Below are 20,909 nucleotides of genomic sequence, written 5' to 3'. Positions count from 1 at the left end.
GGACATCCACATAATTATTAATATTTATAACAAAAAGGATATAAAATGTAATTTTCTTGAAAGAATTAATGGCATGTTTACTAATATGTAATGGGAATCAATAGTAAGGTAATCATTCCTTTATATTTGTTTACTTACATTATTAAAATTAGGAAAGACAGAACTTGATTAAATAAGGGAGAAAAGAAAGGGAGAACTTCCCCCACCAATTTTATAAGGAATGCCATTGAGGGTAATAGATTTTAATTATTTTTATTTTATTTTTAATCTTAAATATATAATGACAATTTTGTCCTTAAAAATATATCTCACAAAATAACTACCATATTATATAGTTTAACTCAAAATGACAATTTAGTCAATTTAAGCATTCCGATTACGTTTTCTAGTAAAGTAAACAAGATAAATCACAACTATTCTATTTCCAAAAAATTTTAGTAAACAACATATTACAAATATTGATTCCGATTATTTTTCATTTATTTCGTTATTTTTTTCTATTAATTTATTCCGATTTTGAATACTATATAGTAAACGTGCCATAAGGGAATAGAGGTGTGGATTCCAAATCCACAAGGGCCCACCAAATTTAGTCTTTCTCTCATTTGGAGGGATTGTAAAAAATTGTAGCACACCTTTCCTTCCTCTCAATTTACCAAACAACTTCTAAGGACACACCAATTCCATCCACTACTTTCCCTTTTCCACACCTTATACCAATCCATCCTTGCCGTTTTCCATCCATCATACCAAACAAAGCGTTAGACTCACGCACCTCTCTCTCTCTCTCTCTCTCTCTCTCTCTCTCTCTCTCTCGCTTTTCCTAAATCGTGACGACGTCATCAGCCATCTCTCCGGTGAACGACGTCCTTCTCCTCTCTTCGTCATCTGTGGTGGTTGTTGGTGGAGTAGCTTTTCTAGCAGCAACATTCGGCTTTGGTTCGCGACAAGGTAGGTTCTTCTTTCTTCATAATCATATTGGCTCACCCTCTCTTAGTTTCTTTCATGGGTGCTTCTTAGGTTCAATACTTTTTCTCTTGTTGTTCTTTAAACTTTAAAATCTGACCTTATTTTATTATTCCTTGGTGATTTCGTGATCTTGGGCAAAATTAGAAATTAGAATGAGAGAATGAGAATAAGGTATACATGTGAAGAATACAAAGGTAGTGGGTTTTTGACCTTGTAATATTGACTATCATTTATTATAATTATATTATGGATTAATATTATAAACTTGTTGAAATACTACATACCAAAGAGTTTTATGTATTTTATATACCAAAAACTTGTTGAATATATTCTAATTTGTTTATGTTTAAACTCAGTTTTTTCTACAGGTTTTGAAAGATGAGGATAAGCATCGACAATATCATAAGGTGGGATATATGACTCATCTTAATGAATATATATATATATATATATGTTATCTATTGATATTTTTTGTTCATCGACAATCTCTCTACTCTCTGTTTCGTCTCTCTTCAGAGAAATTTATCTAAGCATTCTGGGTAATACATCTCTATTGTGCCTATTCTTCGATATTAACCGCCTAAATTATATCGACACTTCAATACCGGTTGCTAAAATGGCTGTTTCTTTTCCTTACAGTCTGTAAAATGGAGAACAGGGACGAAGTGGGTTCTTCTCCAATTGGGTCGAGACAGTCGGACTTGAAGAAGTCTTTCAAGCTCGCTGTAGTTTCCTTGCTCACTGCCTGTTCTAAGCAGGTATTTTTTATTTTTATTTTTATTTTTTTTCGAAGGAAAATGATAACCTGTTTTGGTTTTACTTGGACTTTGGTGACCTGGGTTTGTGTAATTTTGAACAAAGATTATTTTGCAAAGAATTTTTTTGGAACAGAATTTGATTTTGTTTGAATTGTTTCTTCTATATATGAACTTAAAGGATATAAGCAAGGCATTTCCTAATTTTGCTGCTTCTGAGCAAGATTATCTCTATCGTCTCTTTATTCAGGTAACCTCCTAAAATATTAGATATTCTCATGGGAAGATTTTTTTTTGGTTAAAGTCTCATGTTTAGAGTCTATAATTTACTAAAACTCTACCCAATTCACCCAAAATGGCTATGCAAGTTTGTGAATAATACATTCCTTTATAAACTATGGGAGTAAAAGGCACAATGGCTATTCAGAAAACCAAAATCACGGATCTTGGATCATTTATACTACTGCTAGGTGATTCTAAGGAAGAAATTTTGAATTCACCTTGCAAAAAAAAAAAAAAAAAGGAAAAAGTTTGAAGTACTCACTACTCAGCTGGGCAGAGGGGGTTTTGGTGGTTCTGGAGTTTTGTTGATTTTATCATTTGCATTGCTCTAATTTCTATTGAAGAAAGTCTGTCAACTCTTTGTACGGGAAAGAAACATAAGACTGGTGCATGATAAAATTAATGTTGGATTTTGGTCTTTAGAGTTGATCACTGTTGAAGTTGAGCTTTGGTGTTGGTGTTGTGATGTGCTTTGCTTGGTAAGAATGTGGTTGTATATGAACATTACCGAAGACAGAGATTTAGTAATAAAAGAAAACCATTATTTTGTCATGCAAAATTTTTGTTTCTAGAAATCTAGTATGGATAGTTGCTTACTAGTTAGATTGTTTAAAATATATGTATGATCACATGGTGTCCTCATGCATCAGAGATCAGACATCATATTTAAATTATATATTCCTTTCCATAGTTTATTTTACTGCAAAGTTTTATTATGTTTGTTATCTTTGAGTTAATTGCTTTAGCTTTTGCTCTATGCTATTGGTTTCAAAATTTTCAGGTCGTGGCTTCTTTGCATGGAAATATACAGGTAGCTTTTCTGGTGCCAATCCGTATTTCAGTACATGTTTTTACTCTCAATAAAGGTTGCATAATTTTGTTTTTTTTTTTGGAATTATGCTGCTCAAAGAATTGCAAAATTTGTTGGCACAAGATTAATTTGGCTGTTTGAGAAAGCATTTTTTAATGTATTATTATATAATACTATCGTTTATTATAAGAAAAATCAGAAAATCTAATTCGCTGTATCTCATTTGTTTCTTCTGAATTTTACAGGAGGAATTTGAATCACTGTGTCTTGAAAGTCAGGTATCCTTCCCCAAAATTTATTAATAATGTTGCTTTAGTGTGATGATGTTAGGCCCTAGGATAAATAGGATGTGCTAGCATATAGTAAATCAAAAGGATATGTGAGTTTTTGTTTGGAAGGATAATTTTGAGTGAGAAATTACTATATATAGGTGAGTAAGAGAATAGAGAAGGTATGCAATTCATTGAGTAAATCTCTTTGCATCAAAAGAGCCTTCCCATAGTTTGTAATTGGTTTTCTCATATATATTCTATATACAATTCCTACTGTTTTTCTATTAATTTGCTATTCAACTGGTATTCTTGTTGCTGGGTTTGTTTTGCTACTGTTTGACTACTGTATTATTGGTTCGCTAGAACTATTTAGACATTTGCCACATAAATTTACAATTCAAGTTGAAGTGATTGGTTTAAAAGGAATGAAATGTAATATTGAACTAGTATCAAACTTCCTCATATATTAATGCTTTAATTTGACACCAAAGCATCATTCTATCGTCAATGTAATCCTTCGGTTACCCTCTCATGGTTTTTATTTATTGCCACTGTCTTATTTATCATGTGGACTTTCCAAATGCAGGTGGGAACTACCCTTGATACGGTGGAGCAATTTTTGGAAGAACAAGCTCTCAACCCTTTGCATTCAGATAAGTAGGTTTTTGTTTTCTGATTGCTCACGCAACATAAAATGGATCAAATAAATAAGTTGCAAGAAAGAAAAAAAAGAAAAAGAAAGCACGGAAATTTTAGGTCATTTCCTTTTCATTCTTATTGTTTCTCGGTTAATGGCAATGTTTTGAATAATAAACCTCTTTGACCCTACGAAAATTGAAGACAAAGTAATCAATTCAAACTTACCAGTGTCAGTTATGGCTTTTCAGTGGCCTATTGTTTAGATAGTGCAGATCAAGAGACAAGAAGTGCATGAAAATAACAATTCTGTTGTAAATTATTTTCCCAAGACTCTAAAATCTGCAGCCAAGTACCAGAAACTAGATATAATCAAAGTAGTAAACCAGGAATAGCATGAACAATAAATACCACAGTAATTGAAACAATACAATGAACACCAAAGATTTATATGGGTTCGGCCATAAAGCCTAGATTCAGATTGTGTTTTGAGCACCATCATCATAAAATCTGCAGCCAAGTACCAGAAACTAGATATAATCAAAGTAGTAAACCAGGAATAGCATGAACAATAAATACCACAGTAATTGAAACAATACAATGAACACCAAAGATTTATATGGGTTCGGCCATAAAGCCTAGATTCAGATTGTGTTTTGAGCACCATCATCATAAAAGTCCACTATGTTCAGTCTGAGATTACACCCTCAACATTTGAGTATCGTTCTGCAACACTCACTCACATTCACAGGACAAACTCTCACCAAGTACCCCAATACACCTGAGCTCTCAATACTCACAACAGTCTTGAAACCTTTCAAACTCACAAACACAGCTTCTTCTCGTGTATTCGCTCTTACAAAAACATACTAAAGCACATAAGGACTTAGCCTATTTATAACTTTCATTAAAAAAAAAGCCTATTTATAATTAACTAAGCAAGACTGTAAGAACTTCCCTAATAATAGTAAGCAAGACTGCAAGAACTGTTAAGATGGTTCTTGCATTCTTTAAAAGGAAAGTTAGTTAGGATTTGGAGAATTAATCACAACATATTCTCTTATCATTTTTCTACTGCAAGGGGTTCTTTTCTATTCTTGCTTCCCCTTATTAATGACTTTTGTCCAAAGACTATACATTGTTTCATTTTACTACGATATGTCTGTTGCTCAAAGTTAGGATTTGTGGTATTGTGGTCTTTAACTTAAATTAAAACTGTCTTGAGTGCAGGACTAATGTATTCGATGTTGCTCAGAATGTATTGACATTGAAAAAGAACGAAATCCAGCACTTGGAGAACATGCTACAAAAGGTTATATTTGAATTTATGTTGTTTTACTCAAAATATAAAAAAACAAAGAAAAAGTAAGATTATTTGGAGATCGCATTATCCTATTTTATGATATTACTTAGAGTGCAAGCACATTAGGAATTTTATTTTCCTTTGATTGTTAAATGTGTCTGCTCAATTATCTCAGACATTAGAATTTCATGGCACACTAGCATTCAGATTTTGAGGGTCTGACTTGTTGAGAAGATAGGTAAAATATATGGTCACTATTCTATGCCTTTGGTGAGGCAAGAGTTTGAACTATGCAAATGATGGTACTCCATTTGAGAGTTAAAGGGTTTCATTATGATGTATGAAACATAAAAGATGGTCAGCAGAGTCTATCTTTTTCGATACTTAATTTGTGGAACATCAGTGCTAATAAACACATATTTCAGTTCTCACGACATGTATTCATGTAGCTGCGTCTGTGTGTAGCAACTCCTAAGTGGACTCTTGGATTGTTATAGCTTGCTTAGAGAGTTGTTGACGATTTTTACTACAGGCGGAAGAACAAAATTGCCTCATTCGAGCTCAAATTGAAGATTTAAAGGAAAAAGAGGCAGATGTCTCAGTCATGGCTGATGCTGTTCAGAAGGTATGGTTTAATTCTTTTTGTATTCCTGGTTCACTTGCCTCAAATTTTGAAAGTTGAAACATGCAGGCTAATAAAAATATTAACAGACATTGTTTCAATTTCAAATAATGTGCAAATTCTGCAGTTGAGAAGAGGGAGTTTAAATTATGGGCTACCAGGAAGCAATGACATAAACATCAACCCATAATTATTGTAAGTTAATATATTTGAAAACTAAATTGTGTTATGATTGACAGTTTCGTGTGTATTTTTACAATTACATATTGCAAAGCTTGCTGATTCATATCGATTGGGGTCCTTAACTTTTCATCATTTTATTTTTATTTTTTAAGGGTAAATACCATTTTGGATCCTCTGTTTTGCAAAAGTTACCAATTGGACCCTGTGTTTTGTTAAATGACAAAATGGACCTTGTATTTTCTAAAATAATACAAATAGGACCCTGAATTAATTTTTTGTCAAAATAAAGTTTAATTATAATCCGATCTAAAAGTGCTATAACAAAACTGTTTACATTTTTTGTATTTGTTCGTATTAAGCATTGTCTTCAAGTTGGTTGTATTAAAAAAAAAGTTGTCAAAAATTCAGCTAGGGTTCTATTTTTACTATTTTAGAAAATACAAGGTCCATTTTGTCATTTAACAAAACACAGGATCCAATCTGTAACTTTTGCAAAACACAGGGTCCAAAATAGTATTTACCGATGTAGTTATCTGTCAAAAATAAAAAGTCCCTTTAGTGTTGATAAACGATACTATCAAATTGTCACCTGCTAGGCACGTGTGCCACAGTGCACGTGTCCTTTTAGTTTACCCCTTTCAAAAATAAAAATAAAATGTATATTGTTATTTTTTTTTTTGAAATTTTTACATAATACAAAAACACAATTTATTTACATAAATACTTTTACAAAGTAATATAAACTTTTGGGAAATTCTATAATCACCTCTTAAAAGGGATACACCGATACATCTCTATCTGTTTTAGTATCTGAAATAATTTTTTAGTCAAATTTTTTCTCATGGTCATGTAAATTATACTTATTTAAGTCATTTTGCAAAATTTTAAGAAATTTGAAAAAGTTTAACACACCGAAAATTGTGTTCAAGTAGTGTGTTGCACGCGTGACTATTTTATTTTATACGCGTGTAAAATAGACTGTTTGAACATTGTTTTTTATATTGTAAATTATTCTAATTTTTTTAAAATTTTGTAGGATATTTTAAATAGCTAACATACATGAATATGAAAAAAATTAGAGTACAAAACTTTTCTGGATGCCGAAACAAGTAGAGGGTGTATCAATACATCCATAGAGGGTGCATTGTAGAATCATCCTAAACTTTTGAATTTGAATTTTGAATTTGAATTTTGTTAGATTTAGGTTGTTCTTTTATGTTAGTCGTTTTTTTTTATGATTATTTAGCATTTTGTATGTTTGGTATGGTAGTTGTTTTTAATAGATTTTTAATAGTTGTATTGTAGTTGTGTTACAATGTGTTTAATCATCAACTTTTATTTTGGCTTTTTTTTTCAAGGAATGGGAATACAAGTATGTTGAAAATCCGATCACTATAAATCGAAGGTCGCATGTACTTATACTTACAATATCATTGAGAACCATTATGTATGGACCATGTATTTAGATATTGTTAAGAAAATATTTAAACAACTACTACTGATAAATAACAAATTGTAGTTTGAGGTTATTTTTGTTAGAAACCATTGTTTTTAATACTCTAATATTTGTTAGTAACTATAAACAAACGTTAACACAACATGGAAGCAATTAAAAAAAATAAGATACAAAATATCATTTTCTATTAAATTAAACAACTAGTTATCAACTAGTGCAATTTGATTAAAGAATAAGATTAAACAATAGCATTTTGCAACCTTGTATTAATATATCAAATATGATATTTTAATCGCATTAAACAATATTACATTTAAAAACTGTTATTGTAATTTTGTATCTTGAGATTTTTATTGCTTTGCTTTGGAATATTATTGTATTGTTCACCAAAATGTCCATTGACCAAATTGTCTTCATTATTTGATCAAATTGTTCGTTGAACTGTTTTAGAAATGGAATTGGTTCCGTTTCTTGAAATTTTGAAATTTTGATTATAGACAGTCCATTATTAGAAATTTATAAAGAAATTGAAATGCAATAGTATGTTGATAATACAGGCACGACAACCAATATTTTATATAATACATTTATTGTAAGGCAACTGTTATACAACTAAAAAAATGAATGTCCTTGTTATTATAAACGAACTTACCACAATATAGTTTCTTGTATATGACTCTTGCATTGCCAATTATAATTCCTGATTTTTTTATTATAAGATATTAGTAAGACAACTATTTGACAACCCTAAACAACAAACTGGCAATTATGTATAAAATATGTGTTGGGGTATTTTTAAGGACAATTTTAACCAACTTTTATTAGACTGATGAACAAAGACTTGTAGTTTGAGGTTATTTTGTGAAGAATCAACTGTAGGAACATTGCAAATTAACATCAACTCAACCTTCGTTTAGATATGAACAAACTAACTATATTAGAATTGCTTTTATGAGAGCTTTGTGTTAGGTTGTCTATATGAAATACCCTCAAATAATACTAAAACACTGTAGACTAATTAATGTATAAGTATTGCTACATCAGTTCTTTGAGCATCAATAAAAATAAAAGGCAATTGTACGACAACTAAATTGTAATTAAAATATTAAAATTATGTGGTCAAATTTATGATACGAGATGAATGCAAATTTAGTTTAAGGTCGCAATTGGAATTGATTAATTCCAAGATTGAATTATATGATATCTTATTCAGTTTAATTATAATTATATTAATTTTGTTTTAATTTTTTTTCTTCTTAACTCATATTCTTAAAAAATATATTTTTTCCTGGTTGTACTTTTGATTTGGAGTCTGTTCCAATCGATTTGCTACCTTCTTTGGTAGCAGATTTTAATGGTTAATAAAGATGCATTTTCCATTCAAAAAAAAAAAAATATATTTATAAAATAAAAATAAATTATATTTTAAATATTATAACAAACAAAATTGTATAAAATTTTATTTAAAAAAATTATATATGATTTAAAAAAATTATGAAAATAAAATTAAAATAAGTAATAAAATTAACACAAAATAATATTAAGGTGTATCTATTATTTTATAAGGTGCAAATAAAATTGTCTTTTGTATATACATGGGGTGTTAGTGTATGAATAGATATTTTTTTTTTTTGAAAAAAAATACACGTTGATTTGTTTAATTCAGTTCGATGGCTTTTGTGTTATTAAAATTCATTAATGTTATTATTTTATTTTGACAATGGAAATAAAAATAACAATATAACTACGTACGTGCCATTGCTTTGAAGTTAGCGTGTGTAGATATATTCTAAGGAATTTTTTGTGTGCAAGTATAGAATTAAATAATATGATTAATTAATGCATATTAATTCATACCAAAGTAGATATATTAATTATATCTTTTTTTTCTTAACATATTTTCCCAATATATTTTCTCTATTTAATTTTTATGGCTCGAAAATTATAAATAAAATACAATAAATTTGAACGTATTAAAAAATTCTATATTAATAATATGTAGAAATTAAATATCATATATAAGATATATAGAAGAGCAAAGAGATAAGGATAAATTGAATATTTGTTAAGATAACTAGTAATGTTTTCCTTGAATCATATCACAAGTGATTGGACTAATTAATCTTTGCATTTTCTGCATATTAAAAATAAACAATTGAAAATGATAAGCATAAATTGACATTATATATACATATATTTTACTCAAAGTCTACTTTTTTTTTTGGTGGGAAATATTAATTATGTGTAATTAGACTAATTGATTATAATACATCTTCATATATATATTTTTTTCTATATAAACAGCTCAAGTAGTGATGAAATGTAATTAATTCAAAGCTTTGGTTTAGTTATTTTGTTTCTCTATGGCTCCCTTACCCTTTCTTTCTCTCAAGCCTAACACTATATTGGCTTTTTTGGGATTCATACTCTCAAATCTGGCCCTTCTTTCAGGTCTCTCTCTCTAAATCTAATCATATATAATATATGAATACAATTAATTACATTCTTAATTATACAATTTATGTGCCAAAACTAATGTTAGAGTGTGCTAGTTTAAGTCTAGATTAATTAGCTTTAATTTTTATCAAATCATATATATATTATAATAAATAATAGACTTGAACTATATTAGGAGTCTTCAAATTATGGAAAACATTATGTTTTCCAAAATAAATAAATAAATAATAAAAATAAGTTGTTTGTTTGTTTGTTTTTGTTTTTGATTAAAAACAAACTCAAAATATCATTATAAATTGGATTATAGAAATTAATTAAGAATCCTAAAGACAACTGAGTATGTATATTTATTTTAAAATTAATTTATTTAAATTACGCGATTGAAATTAATTACACATTATTGTATGTAACATACAGACGCACAATCAATAGGCGTTTGTTATGGAATGTTAGGCAACAATCTACCGCAGGCATCAGAAGTTGTAGCTCTTTACAGATCAAACAACATTGGAAGAATGAGAATCTATGATCCGAACCAGGCTGCATTAAATGCGCTCAGAGGCTCAAACATCGAGCTTATGCTCGGTGTTCCAAACTCAGATCTTCAAAGCCTAGCAAACCCTTCAAATGCAGCCTCATGGGTACAAAGAAATGTGCTCAATTTTTGGCCAAATGTAAGATTTAGGTACATTGCAGTTGGGAATGAAGTGAATCCAGTGAATGGAGACACAGTTAGATTCTCACAATATGTTCTGCCAGCTCTAGTTAACATATTCAATGCAATTAGATCAGCTGGTCTTGAAAACCAAATCAAAGTATCCACAGCCATTGATATGACTTTGATAGGAAACTCATTTCCACCATCAGCAGGGGCTTTTAGAAGTGATGTTAGATCATATATTGACCCAATTATTGGGCATTTAGTTTGGGCAAAAACACCTATACTTGCTAATATCTATCCTTATTTTGCATACTCTGGAAACCCAAGAGATATTTCTCTTTCTTATGCTTTATTCACTTCACCATCTGTTGTTATATGGGACAAAGGACTTGGTTACCAAAACTTGTTTGATGCTATGTTGGATTCTTTTTACTCTGCTCTTGAAGGGGCTTGGGGAGGTTCTCTAGATGTGGTTGTGTCCGAGAGTGGTTGGCCATCCGCCGGTGCATTCGGGACTAGTTTCGACAATGCAAAGACTTACCTTTCTAATCTTATAAGACATGTTAAGGGAGGTACTCCTAAGAGGCCTAATAGACCTATTGAGACTTACTTGTTTGCTATGTTTAATGAGAATCTTAAGGAGCCTGAATTGGAGAAGAATTTTGGCTTGTTTTTTCCTGATAAGAGGTCAAAATACAATCTCAATTTTGGTGGAAGAAGAATTTGGGATAGTGTTTTAGATGATGAATTCAATTCTACTTCAATCCCTCTAGCAACTGATATGTAAGCATATATCTATTCTATATAAAGTGTGTCTATATAACTGAAATTCTTGGTTTTTGAAAAATTTATGGGTAAATTTTAATTTTTATTTAATAAAATAATAAAATATTATTTATATATAATGGTAGCGTTTGGTAACACTTTTTTAATTAGTTTTTTGTTTTTAAAAGTAAAAAAGTGAAAATATTTTTAAAAAACATGTTCTATAAAACTGTTTTTACTTTTCAATTTTATAATTAGAAATCAAAATTTTAAAAACAAAAAAAATCACTTTCAATATTTTTTTAAACAGTTTTTTTTCTTAATCAATCTTTTAGATTACGACCAGACCCGGACCCAAATCCCCTCCCTACGGCCCTGGCGCTAAACCCGACTTTTGACTTGAACCCGAATCCGACCCCGGACCTAGACCCGACTTAAATAAAATCAAAAAATAAAAATAAAAATGAACTTTACAGAACACACTTTTGTTTTCTATTTTTAAAAATGAAAAACAAAAGTGGTTATAGAACGCATTTTTGTTTTTAAAAAATAAATTTTTTAAAAACAAAAATTTTACTTTCATTTTGTGATTAAAAAATTAAAAAACAAAAGTGTTACCAAACGGCACCAATAAAATAATAAAATATTATTTATATATAATAAAATAATAATAAAACAAATTCTACTAATATTTGAACTGATATTAAATATTCTACAATCACACACATTTAAAAAGAAAACGTCACTTGAATCACCTCTGCCCTCAATTAAATCAGGGTTAAAAGCCACCATTGTTACAACCTCTTACTACGCACAAAATTTTTCTAAAACAATCGAGAAAGAAAAGCAGAGCCTTTTAGGCACACAAGTCGAAGTGCTTACAATAGAGAAAGCGTACTGTCTAGGACTGCCTTCACAAATATAATTAAGGGAAAACCCATAATATATTAGTTTATTTCAACAAATCACTAATATACATAAATTGGGTGGGTAACACACGACGTTAAACTTAAAGACTACTGCACAAATCAGATATGTCATAGTTTTAATTGAGAACACATTGAAAAACTACAAATAAATCCTTGCCCTTGTTTATGTAAGGAAAAAATTCAAGTTTGAATTGCTTTTTGTAGTATTCCATTTTTATTACGAAATATTTTAATAATTCCTTTATATATGTATTTCTATTCTATATAATAAAATAAATCCTATTAAATCCAAAAAACATACAATTGGGTTTTTGCTGTTGTACATCTACGATTGAGTTACATAATAAATCCTATATGCATTAGTTTACAGGAGCAAAGTTTTTTAAAGTTACGTAATAATTTACATGTATGCTGCAAACACAATATACAAAAAATAAAGAAGAATATAAAAGAAAGAAGAGACCATTATTCACATCTAGAAATGCAGTAGAGATAATAATAGAAGCTTTTTATTTTTTTTTTCTTTTTTTTATCATTTTTTTTTCTTTTTGAATAAAGATAAATATGAAATTTTAATCGGATAGAGTTTTATTTTAATAAAATATAATATTTTAAAATAATTTAAATTCAAATAATTTAATAGTATTTTGTTATTAAATACTATCACTTTTTATTAAACATGGTTTTCATTTTTTGTCGACACTCCTATATTCAATTTATCAACGAAAAAAATAGACAATCCACATATATGCGGACCCAGCTAGAATAAAAAGTGCAAAATACAAAAATTACACTATTGTCTCTATCGAAGCACATGAAGATTGAAATCCACCAATGACTATCATTAGTTTTCTTATCTACAATTTTTAGACAAATGCTATCTTCAATTATCAACAATTTAGAGATTGATTTTTATTTTATTTTTTATCTTACACCCATTTAAGTAATGTTTCTTTAAGTATTAGAACATCACCTTTTAATTTATTTTTGGATTAACTTAAGAACATATTTAAATCATCAAGCTTTCTTAAACACTAATATATTACATTCGGTATTCACTTTTAATTGACAACATTATAAACTATAATATTTAAATACACATAATAATAATAATCTCACCTAATAACTAATAATATTTTTTCTTTAATTTTTAATTGTATCACTTTCAAATAACATAGAAAAAAACTAACATAAAATTTAGTATACGTGCCTCGCACGTAATTTTTGCTAGTATATATATACTTGTATATAAATATATATATATTATAATAAGGCTTTCTTCAAGTTCATTCCTTGTAATTAGAGTGCTTTCTATTCAATAATAAGAAGAAAGTTTGAGGCCAATAGTAGTGTCATCTTTCTAATTACTAATGTTTATTGTATTCTTCAATCATAAAATGCTTACATATATAAAAAAAAAAATGTTAAAAGGCAATAGAGTAATATTTATTATTATTATTTGTATAATTAAGTATTGGTATTTTAATTTAATAGTTATGTTAATACAACATAAAAAAAAAACTGTATTTTCAGTAAATAATCTCAATAATAATTTGGGTGGAAAAAAATATATTAGATAGTTAAAATAAAATGAAAAAAGAAAAGTACAAGAGAATTGTGGCTGCTGGGATTCGAGCCCAGGTCTCCACGGCCACAACGTGGAATTCTTACCACTAAACTACAGCCACTTTGGTGATATGTTTATGATTGTTTATTATAAGATAAAAAACGTAGACATATTCCATATTAATATTGCTCTAGGTAACAAAAATATTATATTCCAATTCACATGAAGAAAATACAATTAAAGAAATTTATATTTTACGTGGATTTTTACATTTTAAATTATAAAATTAGATACAATATTTTATTTTAAAATTAATTTTCAAGAATTGTCATAGATCATGTGCTTCTCTTTTCCATAGCTGAGGATCTTTATGCTCAGTTTGGCACAATTGTGCCATGAAAAAAAATTGTTATAACTGTTTAGTAAAAAGAAAAAATAACTGTAGTAGAATTGTAGAAAAAAACTGAACTAAATATTTTGTAAACTATAAATTTTAAAGTTTTACATGTTGTGTTCATAAAATATTTAATTTAATCTAATTGATAAGATTCAATTGGAAAATTTAAAATTTATAGGAATTGGAAATTAATTTATATGTCTAATTTAAGCATATTTATATATATTTTAAAAAAAGTTATAACCAATTCAACTACTCAACTAAGTTGAGTAGCATTGCTCTTGAAGATCAAAAAGATGGGGTGTTTTTTTTTTTTAATGGAATAATATCATATTTAAATTTGTTTTTATTTTAAAAAATAAAATCTAATATATAACAGGTAATCTACATTTAAAAGATCATTATCTTTTTTTCAAATTTAACAAATTAAAAGTATCATTCCTTTTCCAATTAGGATAAGGATATTGGTTATATAGATTATTAATATATATACGTACGTATAGCAAAGAAAATATACATCTCTTCTGTATTGTCTCATAATAATAATTATTATTATTTGGTATTTTGTGAATAAAGCCATGAACATGTTAATTGGGAATAAGATAGGAGAGGTGGTGAGGTGTTACAATGATTGCTCTCAGTATAGACTTGAAGTAAAAATTGGAAGAAAAACAGGAGGTTATGACGTTGTTGAAATCAAACCTAGTACTTATGCAGACTTGTCGTACGAGGATGCTTGTGATTATGGGGTAATGGTAACTGTTTTCAGGGAAGATATAAATCTAGAGTGGCAAGTTATATCATCCGTAAGCTTTTTAGGCAATTCTGAGATTAGATTCAATCAACGTAATCATATAATTTATTGGACATCAATCGAAGGAACTTATCTCGATAGAATACGGTATGTGCATGTGTTCATAATCTTAACTAACTACTTTAACATACCTAATTAAGAATCTTCAACAAAAAAAATAAATTACTCCATATATTATTTTCTTTTAATTTTTTTTATAAATTTACGGTTTGAGTTTCTAAGGTAGTTTCTATTGGGTTGCTATACGATTTTTTGTTGCAATTTAAGTTGCTTTGCTAGTTTCAATAGGAATTTCTATGTAGAATTATGTTAAAAATAAAAAGTGCTCCTTTTTTTAATATAGTCTTTCAAAAAATAAAAACAAATTAGGTAATTTTTAAGTAAATAATTGTATTTGTTATAGTAAATAATGGTAAAAGTCTATAATATTGTACTTTTTAAAAAAATATATTAGATTTTTGTTCATATAAGAAAAGGTTTTAACTTTTAGTTGGGTGGGTCTCGCTTATTTTAATTTGAGAAATATTTTTTTATTCATTAATCAAAAATGTTTTCATATTTATCTAAAAAAATGATACTTTCATATTAAAATTTATTTATTTTTGTAAGTAGGTTGCTCATACCATCATTCTTTATTAAGTCTAGAACATAATTTATATTAACTTAAGGAGTTAACTAGAACATCATTTATAAAAATAGATATATCTTAAAGATTATAAAAATAAAAATTAAAATATGTAAAATAGAGTGGATATTTTTTTTACTTTTTGATCTCTCTCAATCTAAATCCTATATTCGTTCCTATTTGTAATAAAGTCATTGTACAAAAAAGTTGTGGAAACATGTAAGTATATGCAGTGATTAATTAGTTTTTGATATGAACTTATATTAGCTATTGGATTCTTTTTTACAGTGTATCTAGCTTACCTTCCAAGGTTGGAGAGTATTTGAAGATGAAGGCCAAAGAAGTCAAAGATTTAGTAAGGAGTCAACGATAATCATCCAAGCTAATCATTGAGATCACTTCATTACTAGTTACTTAGCCCACTTTTTCTTTTCAATTTTACCCTTTTTAGATTTAGATTCTTTCTTTTTTTTTTTCTGTGGAGATTTAGATTTATATTCATTAGTATTAGACTACATCGTACTCTACAAAACTTTAGTTTGTGTTATGTTTTTATCTTCAATATGTATGTTGAAAACCCATTATTCTACTGTTTTTTTTTCTTTCTCACTTGACTCTTCTAGCTAAAAATATTAAAAGAGAAATTAAAATAGAAAATTATTTTTATTATTCTTACTCTGTTATTTTTTTCACTCCCTCACTCTCGAGATGTTCTTTTATACATAGGGGGCTCGTTTGGAACGCCGTATTAGGTCGTATTGTATTGTATTGTATTATATTGAATTGGATTATATATCATATTTTTATATAAAACTATGTTAAACTTTAATTTATACTAAAATATTATATATTTAGGTGTACATAAAAGTTAATACCATATATAGTTTTACATAAAAATATTGCATAAAATACAATTCAATATAATACAATACAATACAATACGACCTAATACGGCGTACCAAACGAGCCCAGGGAGACATATATAATACTGTACGGTTCAAAATACACACGACAAGTCGTTTTACTCACAATTGGTAACCAAAACGACATTCCATCGGTTACTGTATTCAGAGACACAGAGGCTTAACTATAACAGAAACAAACAACACTACTACATTACATTACACATAATAAGATGCTCATACTGTTCAAACCAATTCAACTCTAACACAACTAAGTTCAGTTCCATTGTTGTTTAAGATCAAAAAGATGGGGTGTTCTCTTCTCTTCTCTTCTCTTCTGTGTTCAAGAACCACTACGGCTCATGTTCCAGAATTCAACTTCATGCTCAAGAACAGTCAAGAGTGCTACTTCAGCTTTCTTGAGCTCATCATCCGAAGCCTGTTTCAAACGCCGGTTGGCGATGTGTTTGAGAGAAGAACAGTACTTACCAAAGGCTTCACTGCCCCACCTTTGGCAAGTCTCTTTCAGTTCAGGTGGGGTTCTTGACTCATCTCCCAAACACAACGCAAAGCTCTCTTGGTACACAGCTTCAATGGCCCAAAATGCAGTTATTGCCACTGTATAATTGGCCTCCACGCTCATTAAACTCTCCAAAAATCTGCAAGATTCTTATGTTGAGTGAAAGAGAACCTTTTCTTTTTACTATTTTGCTACTGCATTTCCCCACATTTATAGAAACTTAACTCATCAATCATCATAACTCTATATATTAAAATTTAAAAGATCATATAAATGATGAGCATTGTTTTTATGTGTTCTATAAGAAAAAAAAATCATACTGGTATTTGGTTATGAGGAATGAAAATATAAAAATAAAAATTGAATAAAATTTAAAATGCATACAAAAAAAGTTTTTTTATCTCAATCATAAATATTAAAATTCCATTAAAATCACATTTCAATACTTTGAGATTGTTTCCATTCTATTTTATTACCTCCGACCAAACACCACCTTAATTCCAAATTCACCCTCTAACAATTGTTTCTATTGTTCACAATCTAATTAATTTGACTAAAGGATCTCCCTAATAAATAAGACTAGAAGAAACTTATTAATGTCAGTGGAAAACAACAGAACAATATATAATTCTCTCATTAATAAGACTAGAAGAAACTTATTAGGCACAAAAGTATGAAATGATATGAACATGTACCTGCAATATTCCTGATTTGGTTTGTGGGGAAGAAGTGGGTGAGAGAGTTGAACACCCCACTTAAAGGCCTCTTTCTTAAACCATTCAAGTTCATCATTCAAAGCAGCCATACCACCCAATATGACCTCCATATCACTCCTATCATCACTCTCCTTCCAAGCTTTCACAATCAAACTCGCTACAAAAGGAACAAAAGCTCTAACAAAGATGTAATCCTGTCCCTGCATGCATTTATTTACTCAATAAGACCAAAAAGGTTCAATCTTTAACATCCATACCCTAATACTTGTTCAAAAAACAAAATTTGAGAGATACCCAAGTTGGGAAAATGAGAAAGGAGAAAACTTTAGTTACCAGCCATGTTTTGAAAGAGGAGATATCAATGGTGCCATCACTAATGCTGAGAATGAAAGGGTGTTTAGTGGCACCAACGTATAGCAAACGGTGTTTTCTAAGCCACGTGTCGATCACACCTTCATTTTCCATTCCAGTCTTTCCCTTCTTCTCCATTGATCACCAGAATTAGATTAAACGTTCACGAATGAATCATATATAGATTATAGAGAGAGGAGAGAGTTCTGCTTTTGAGTTTGACCAATTGAGTTGACTTGTTGTTAGTAGATTGTTCAAGAAAGAGGCCCATTGGACTCCTTTCTGTTCTAGAACTACACGTAGCGATACATGGCACAAGACTAATGGGCCGTTCTCAATCTTAGGTGGTTATGATTGATTGGGCCCCAAACTGAGTCCAAGGCCTACTTCCACGCACACAAGGTTTTGTGTCCACGTAATGACACGTACACATTCAATAGGTGTTTTTTCATAAATATTTAAAATTTACAAAAATATTACGGAATCCATACTTTCTTTTTTTTTTTTTTAAGAATTATTAAGAATTTTGCTTTTATTTCGACGATATCTAATTTTACCCCTTAAAATATATAGTTAGTTATAAATTTTCTTTAAATTTTTATTAAATTTAATTATTCTATTAAGTTCTGTTTCATTATTCTATTTAAATATTGACGTATTTTTGTAACTTAACAATTTCACTTTTTATATTTTTAATAACTATCAAATCGTACATACATAAAATAAAAATAAAAAAAATTCGACATTTATTTTTTTCTTTTGATACATCTTAAAAGGTTAATTTAAATCTTTAATAAAATATATATTTTAAATGATTAAGAAATTTAAAATTGAGATCAAAATTTTAACAGTAATTAAGTGATTTAAAAAAACTAAATATTTTTTTCTTAAAAAAATATCCAATTAAATATAAAAAGTATATTAAAATTAAATTTTACGGAACAAATTTAAGTCTATTTTTTCTCTTAAAATTTAAATTTGCTTAAGTGAACATAATATTTGTTTAGTTTAATTTTTTTATATAAAAATAATTTTGTATTTTTATTAAATTTCTAATTATTTTTTTAAGATATGAGTTTGTAAAAATAAATAAGTTTATTTTTTTCACAAAAATTTAGTTTGTTTAAATTATTTATTGGATTTCAATAATTTTTGTTTGATAATTTTCTTAAGATATGTGTTCATAATAAATTAAATTTTGAAAATAACTTTTTTTTTATAGGAACAATGTAGACTTTTTAAGTGAACTTAATTATTTTTTTTATTAATTTAATATTTTTTTTATCAATTTTAGGAATAATGTAGACTTTTTAAGTAAACTTAATAATTTTAGGATTAAAGCTTAATGGACTGATTAGAAAGATCCCAGGGCTTATAATTCATCTCATGGTCGAATCTCTTAGTGAAGCCCATGAATTAGAATTTTGCCATTATTTTGTTTCCTTAATGACACAAACTTATCTTTCTTGAGTAATATCTTTTTTCTGCTTTAGTTATTTAAATACTGATTTTATCTATTTAATAATTATAAATAATTATCAAATAAAATTACTATTTTAGTATATTTATTAATTAGACCTTACAAAGTCTCTTAATTAATAAATAAACGTTGAATTCTTTTTTTCTTCTTAATTAAGCCCTTTCCTGGTGAAAATTCACAAACAAGACGTAGTCTTATTTCAAATTCTAATTGATTAATTAAACCAATTAATTGAGACTAAAAAAATAATATTATCCCAGTTAGTGTGGGGACCATGACCCTGTGTAATCAATCTTCCAAAAAGTAGATCTGAAATTTACCAAGTAAATTTTCTAACTTATTAATTTCTCTTGACTCCACTATAAATTTAGAATTGAACTCTTAATTACAAAGAACGTTCTATTACCAAAAAAATAAATGCGATTTGAATTACCCATTATTTCAATTCAAATAGTCAAAGATCATCTATAGATGATTTACATCGAGTAAGGACAAATTTACTGTTCTACTCTTCAATGTATTTTATCCTTAAAACACTTAGCCCATTGTAAATGATATTTCAGTAAACTAATATAATTACTGAAATGAGATCTCAATCATTTATCGCGTTAAGTCAAGTTCGAAAGAAATCATCGTTTCACTTCTAGAAGTTATAGAAGCTATAGATTTCATATCTATGATTAGCGCTCTCACTCAATTATACTATCATATTCCCAAGATGTAAGTAGTGAGTCAATCCAATTGCTCAGCATTAATGAACAAGTTAAAGAACACAAATAATACATTTAAGCCAGAACCTAACCATCTCAATATTAAGATCTATTGACCTAAGATCAACTAAGTGATTTTGACTTCAAAAGATATAACAATAAGTTTATGATATCTTATTCAATGTCATTATCGGTCTAGTCCGATGTATACTCCATACATTCGATATTAGCATACTTTGCCAATACCGTGAAAATGACATAATACTTATCCAATGTGTAAGTAAACTTTATCGTTGATTATCATGTCAGTGTACTGACAAATCATGAGACTTAAACTTTGAAACATAAAATTATGATTATATTCCACTGTGTTGACAACACTATAATCATGAATAACTATATATTCTGGATTTAATAAAATTTATACATTAAACTTATAATCATAAAAAAAAAATCATGTGAACTATGCAACATAAAATGATTTCTGATCTTTTATTAATTAGTAAATCTGATTATATTGAAATGAATTTTATTTAGGGCATAAAATCTCAACAGATGTCATATTTAACTAACTTAAGCTAGTTGGAACCAAGTATAATAAACTTAATCATTCGAACATTAATTCTAAAATTACAGATACAATCCCAAATTTTTAAATTAGAAATATTATCTATGCAATAATTTTTCTTCTGAACTCTCAAATCACATTAAATTAGCCATGGATTA

At 28.2% G+C, this 20,909-nt stretch overlaps 3 protein-coding genes and 1 non-coding gene across 6 annotated transcripts; 2 read left to right on the top strand and 2 right to left on the bottom strand.

Moving 5' to 3' along the window:
* Positions 1–587: 587 nt before the first annotated feature.
* Positions 588–7,375, top strand: LOC115722785 (uncharacterized). Of its 3 annotated transcripts, none has more exons than XM_030652106.2 (11): positions 588–951; positions 1,338–1,376; positions 1,609–1,727; positions 1,906–1,974; positions 2,788–2,817; positions 3,063–3,095; positions 3,676–3,746; positions 4,956–5,037; positions 5,561–5,653; positions 5,778–5,845; positions 7,192–7,375. In XM_030652106.2, exons 3-10 carry the CDS (start codon positions 1,617–1,619, stop codon positions 5,838–5,840), a joined length of 552 nt encoding a protein of 183 aa, XP_030507966.2. In that variant the 5' UTR covers positions 588–951; positions 1,338–1,376; positions 1,609–1,616; the 3' UTR covers positions 5,841–5,845; positions 7,192–7,375. The 3 variants fall into 3 exon arrangements, with proteins under 3 accessions (XP_030507966.2, XP_030507962.2, XP_030507969.2); XM_030652102.2 differs by having other exon boundaries at positions 1,326–1,376; XM_030652109.2 differs by lacking the exon at positions 588–951 and having other exon boundaries at positions 1,369–1,508.
* Positions 7,376–9,536: 2,161 nt separating this feature from the next.
* LOC115722784 (glucan endo-1,3-beta-glucosidase, basic vacuolar isoform-like) lies at positions 9,537–11,272 on the top strand. Its single transcript, XM_030652099.2, has 2 exons — positions 9,537–9,740; positions 10,164–11,272. The coding sequence occupies exons 1-2, from the start codon at positions 9,653–9,655 to the stop codon at positions 11,192–11,194; spliced, it is 1,119 nt and encodes a 372-aa protein (XP_030507959.2). The 5' UTR covers positions 9,537–9,652; the 3' UTR covers positions 11,195–11,272.
* Positions 11,273–13,717: 2,445 nt separating this feature from the next.
* On the bottom strand, positions 13,718–13,789 carry TRNAH-GUG (transfer RNA histidin (anticodon GUG)). Its single transcript has one exon. It is a non-coding gene; the product is annotated as a tRNA-His (tRNA).
* Positions 13,790–16,388: 2,599 nt separating this feature from the next.
* LOC115721934 (probable bifunctional TENA-E protein) lies at positions 16,389–18,204 on the bottom strand. The gene is made up of 3 exons (XM_030651039.2): positions 17,976–18,204; positions 17,622–17,842; positions 16,389–17,065 (listed from the first exon to the last, which is right to left on the bottom strand). Exons 1-3 carry the CDS (start codon positions 18,129–18,131, stop codon positions 16,750–16,752), a joined length of 693 nt encoding a protein of 230 aa, XP_030506899.2. The 5' UTR covers positions 18,132–18,204; the 3' UTR covers positions 16,389–16,749.
* Positions 18,205–20,909: the final 2,705 nt, after the last annotated feature.

The sequence above is a fragment of the Cannabis sativa genome, chromosome 9 (assembly GCF_029168945.1).
Source record: "Cannabis sativa cultivar Pink pepper isolate KNU-18-1 chromosome 9, ASM2916894v1, whole genome shotgun sequence".
Taxonomy (NCBI): Eukaryota; Viridiplantae; Streptophyta; class Magnoliopsida; order Rosales; family Cannabaceae; genus Cannabis; species Cannabis sativa.
Note: the sequence above shows the minus strand (reverse complement) of the source record. Positions and strands in the feature narration are given on the sequence as shown.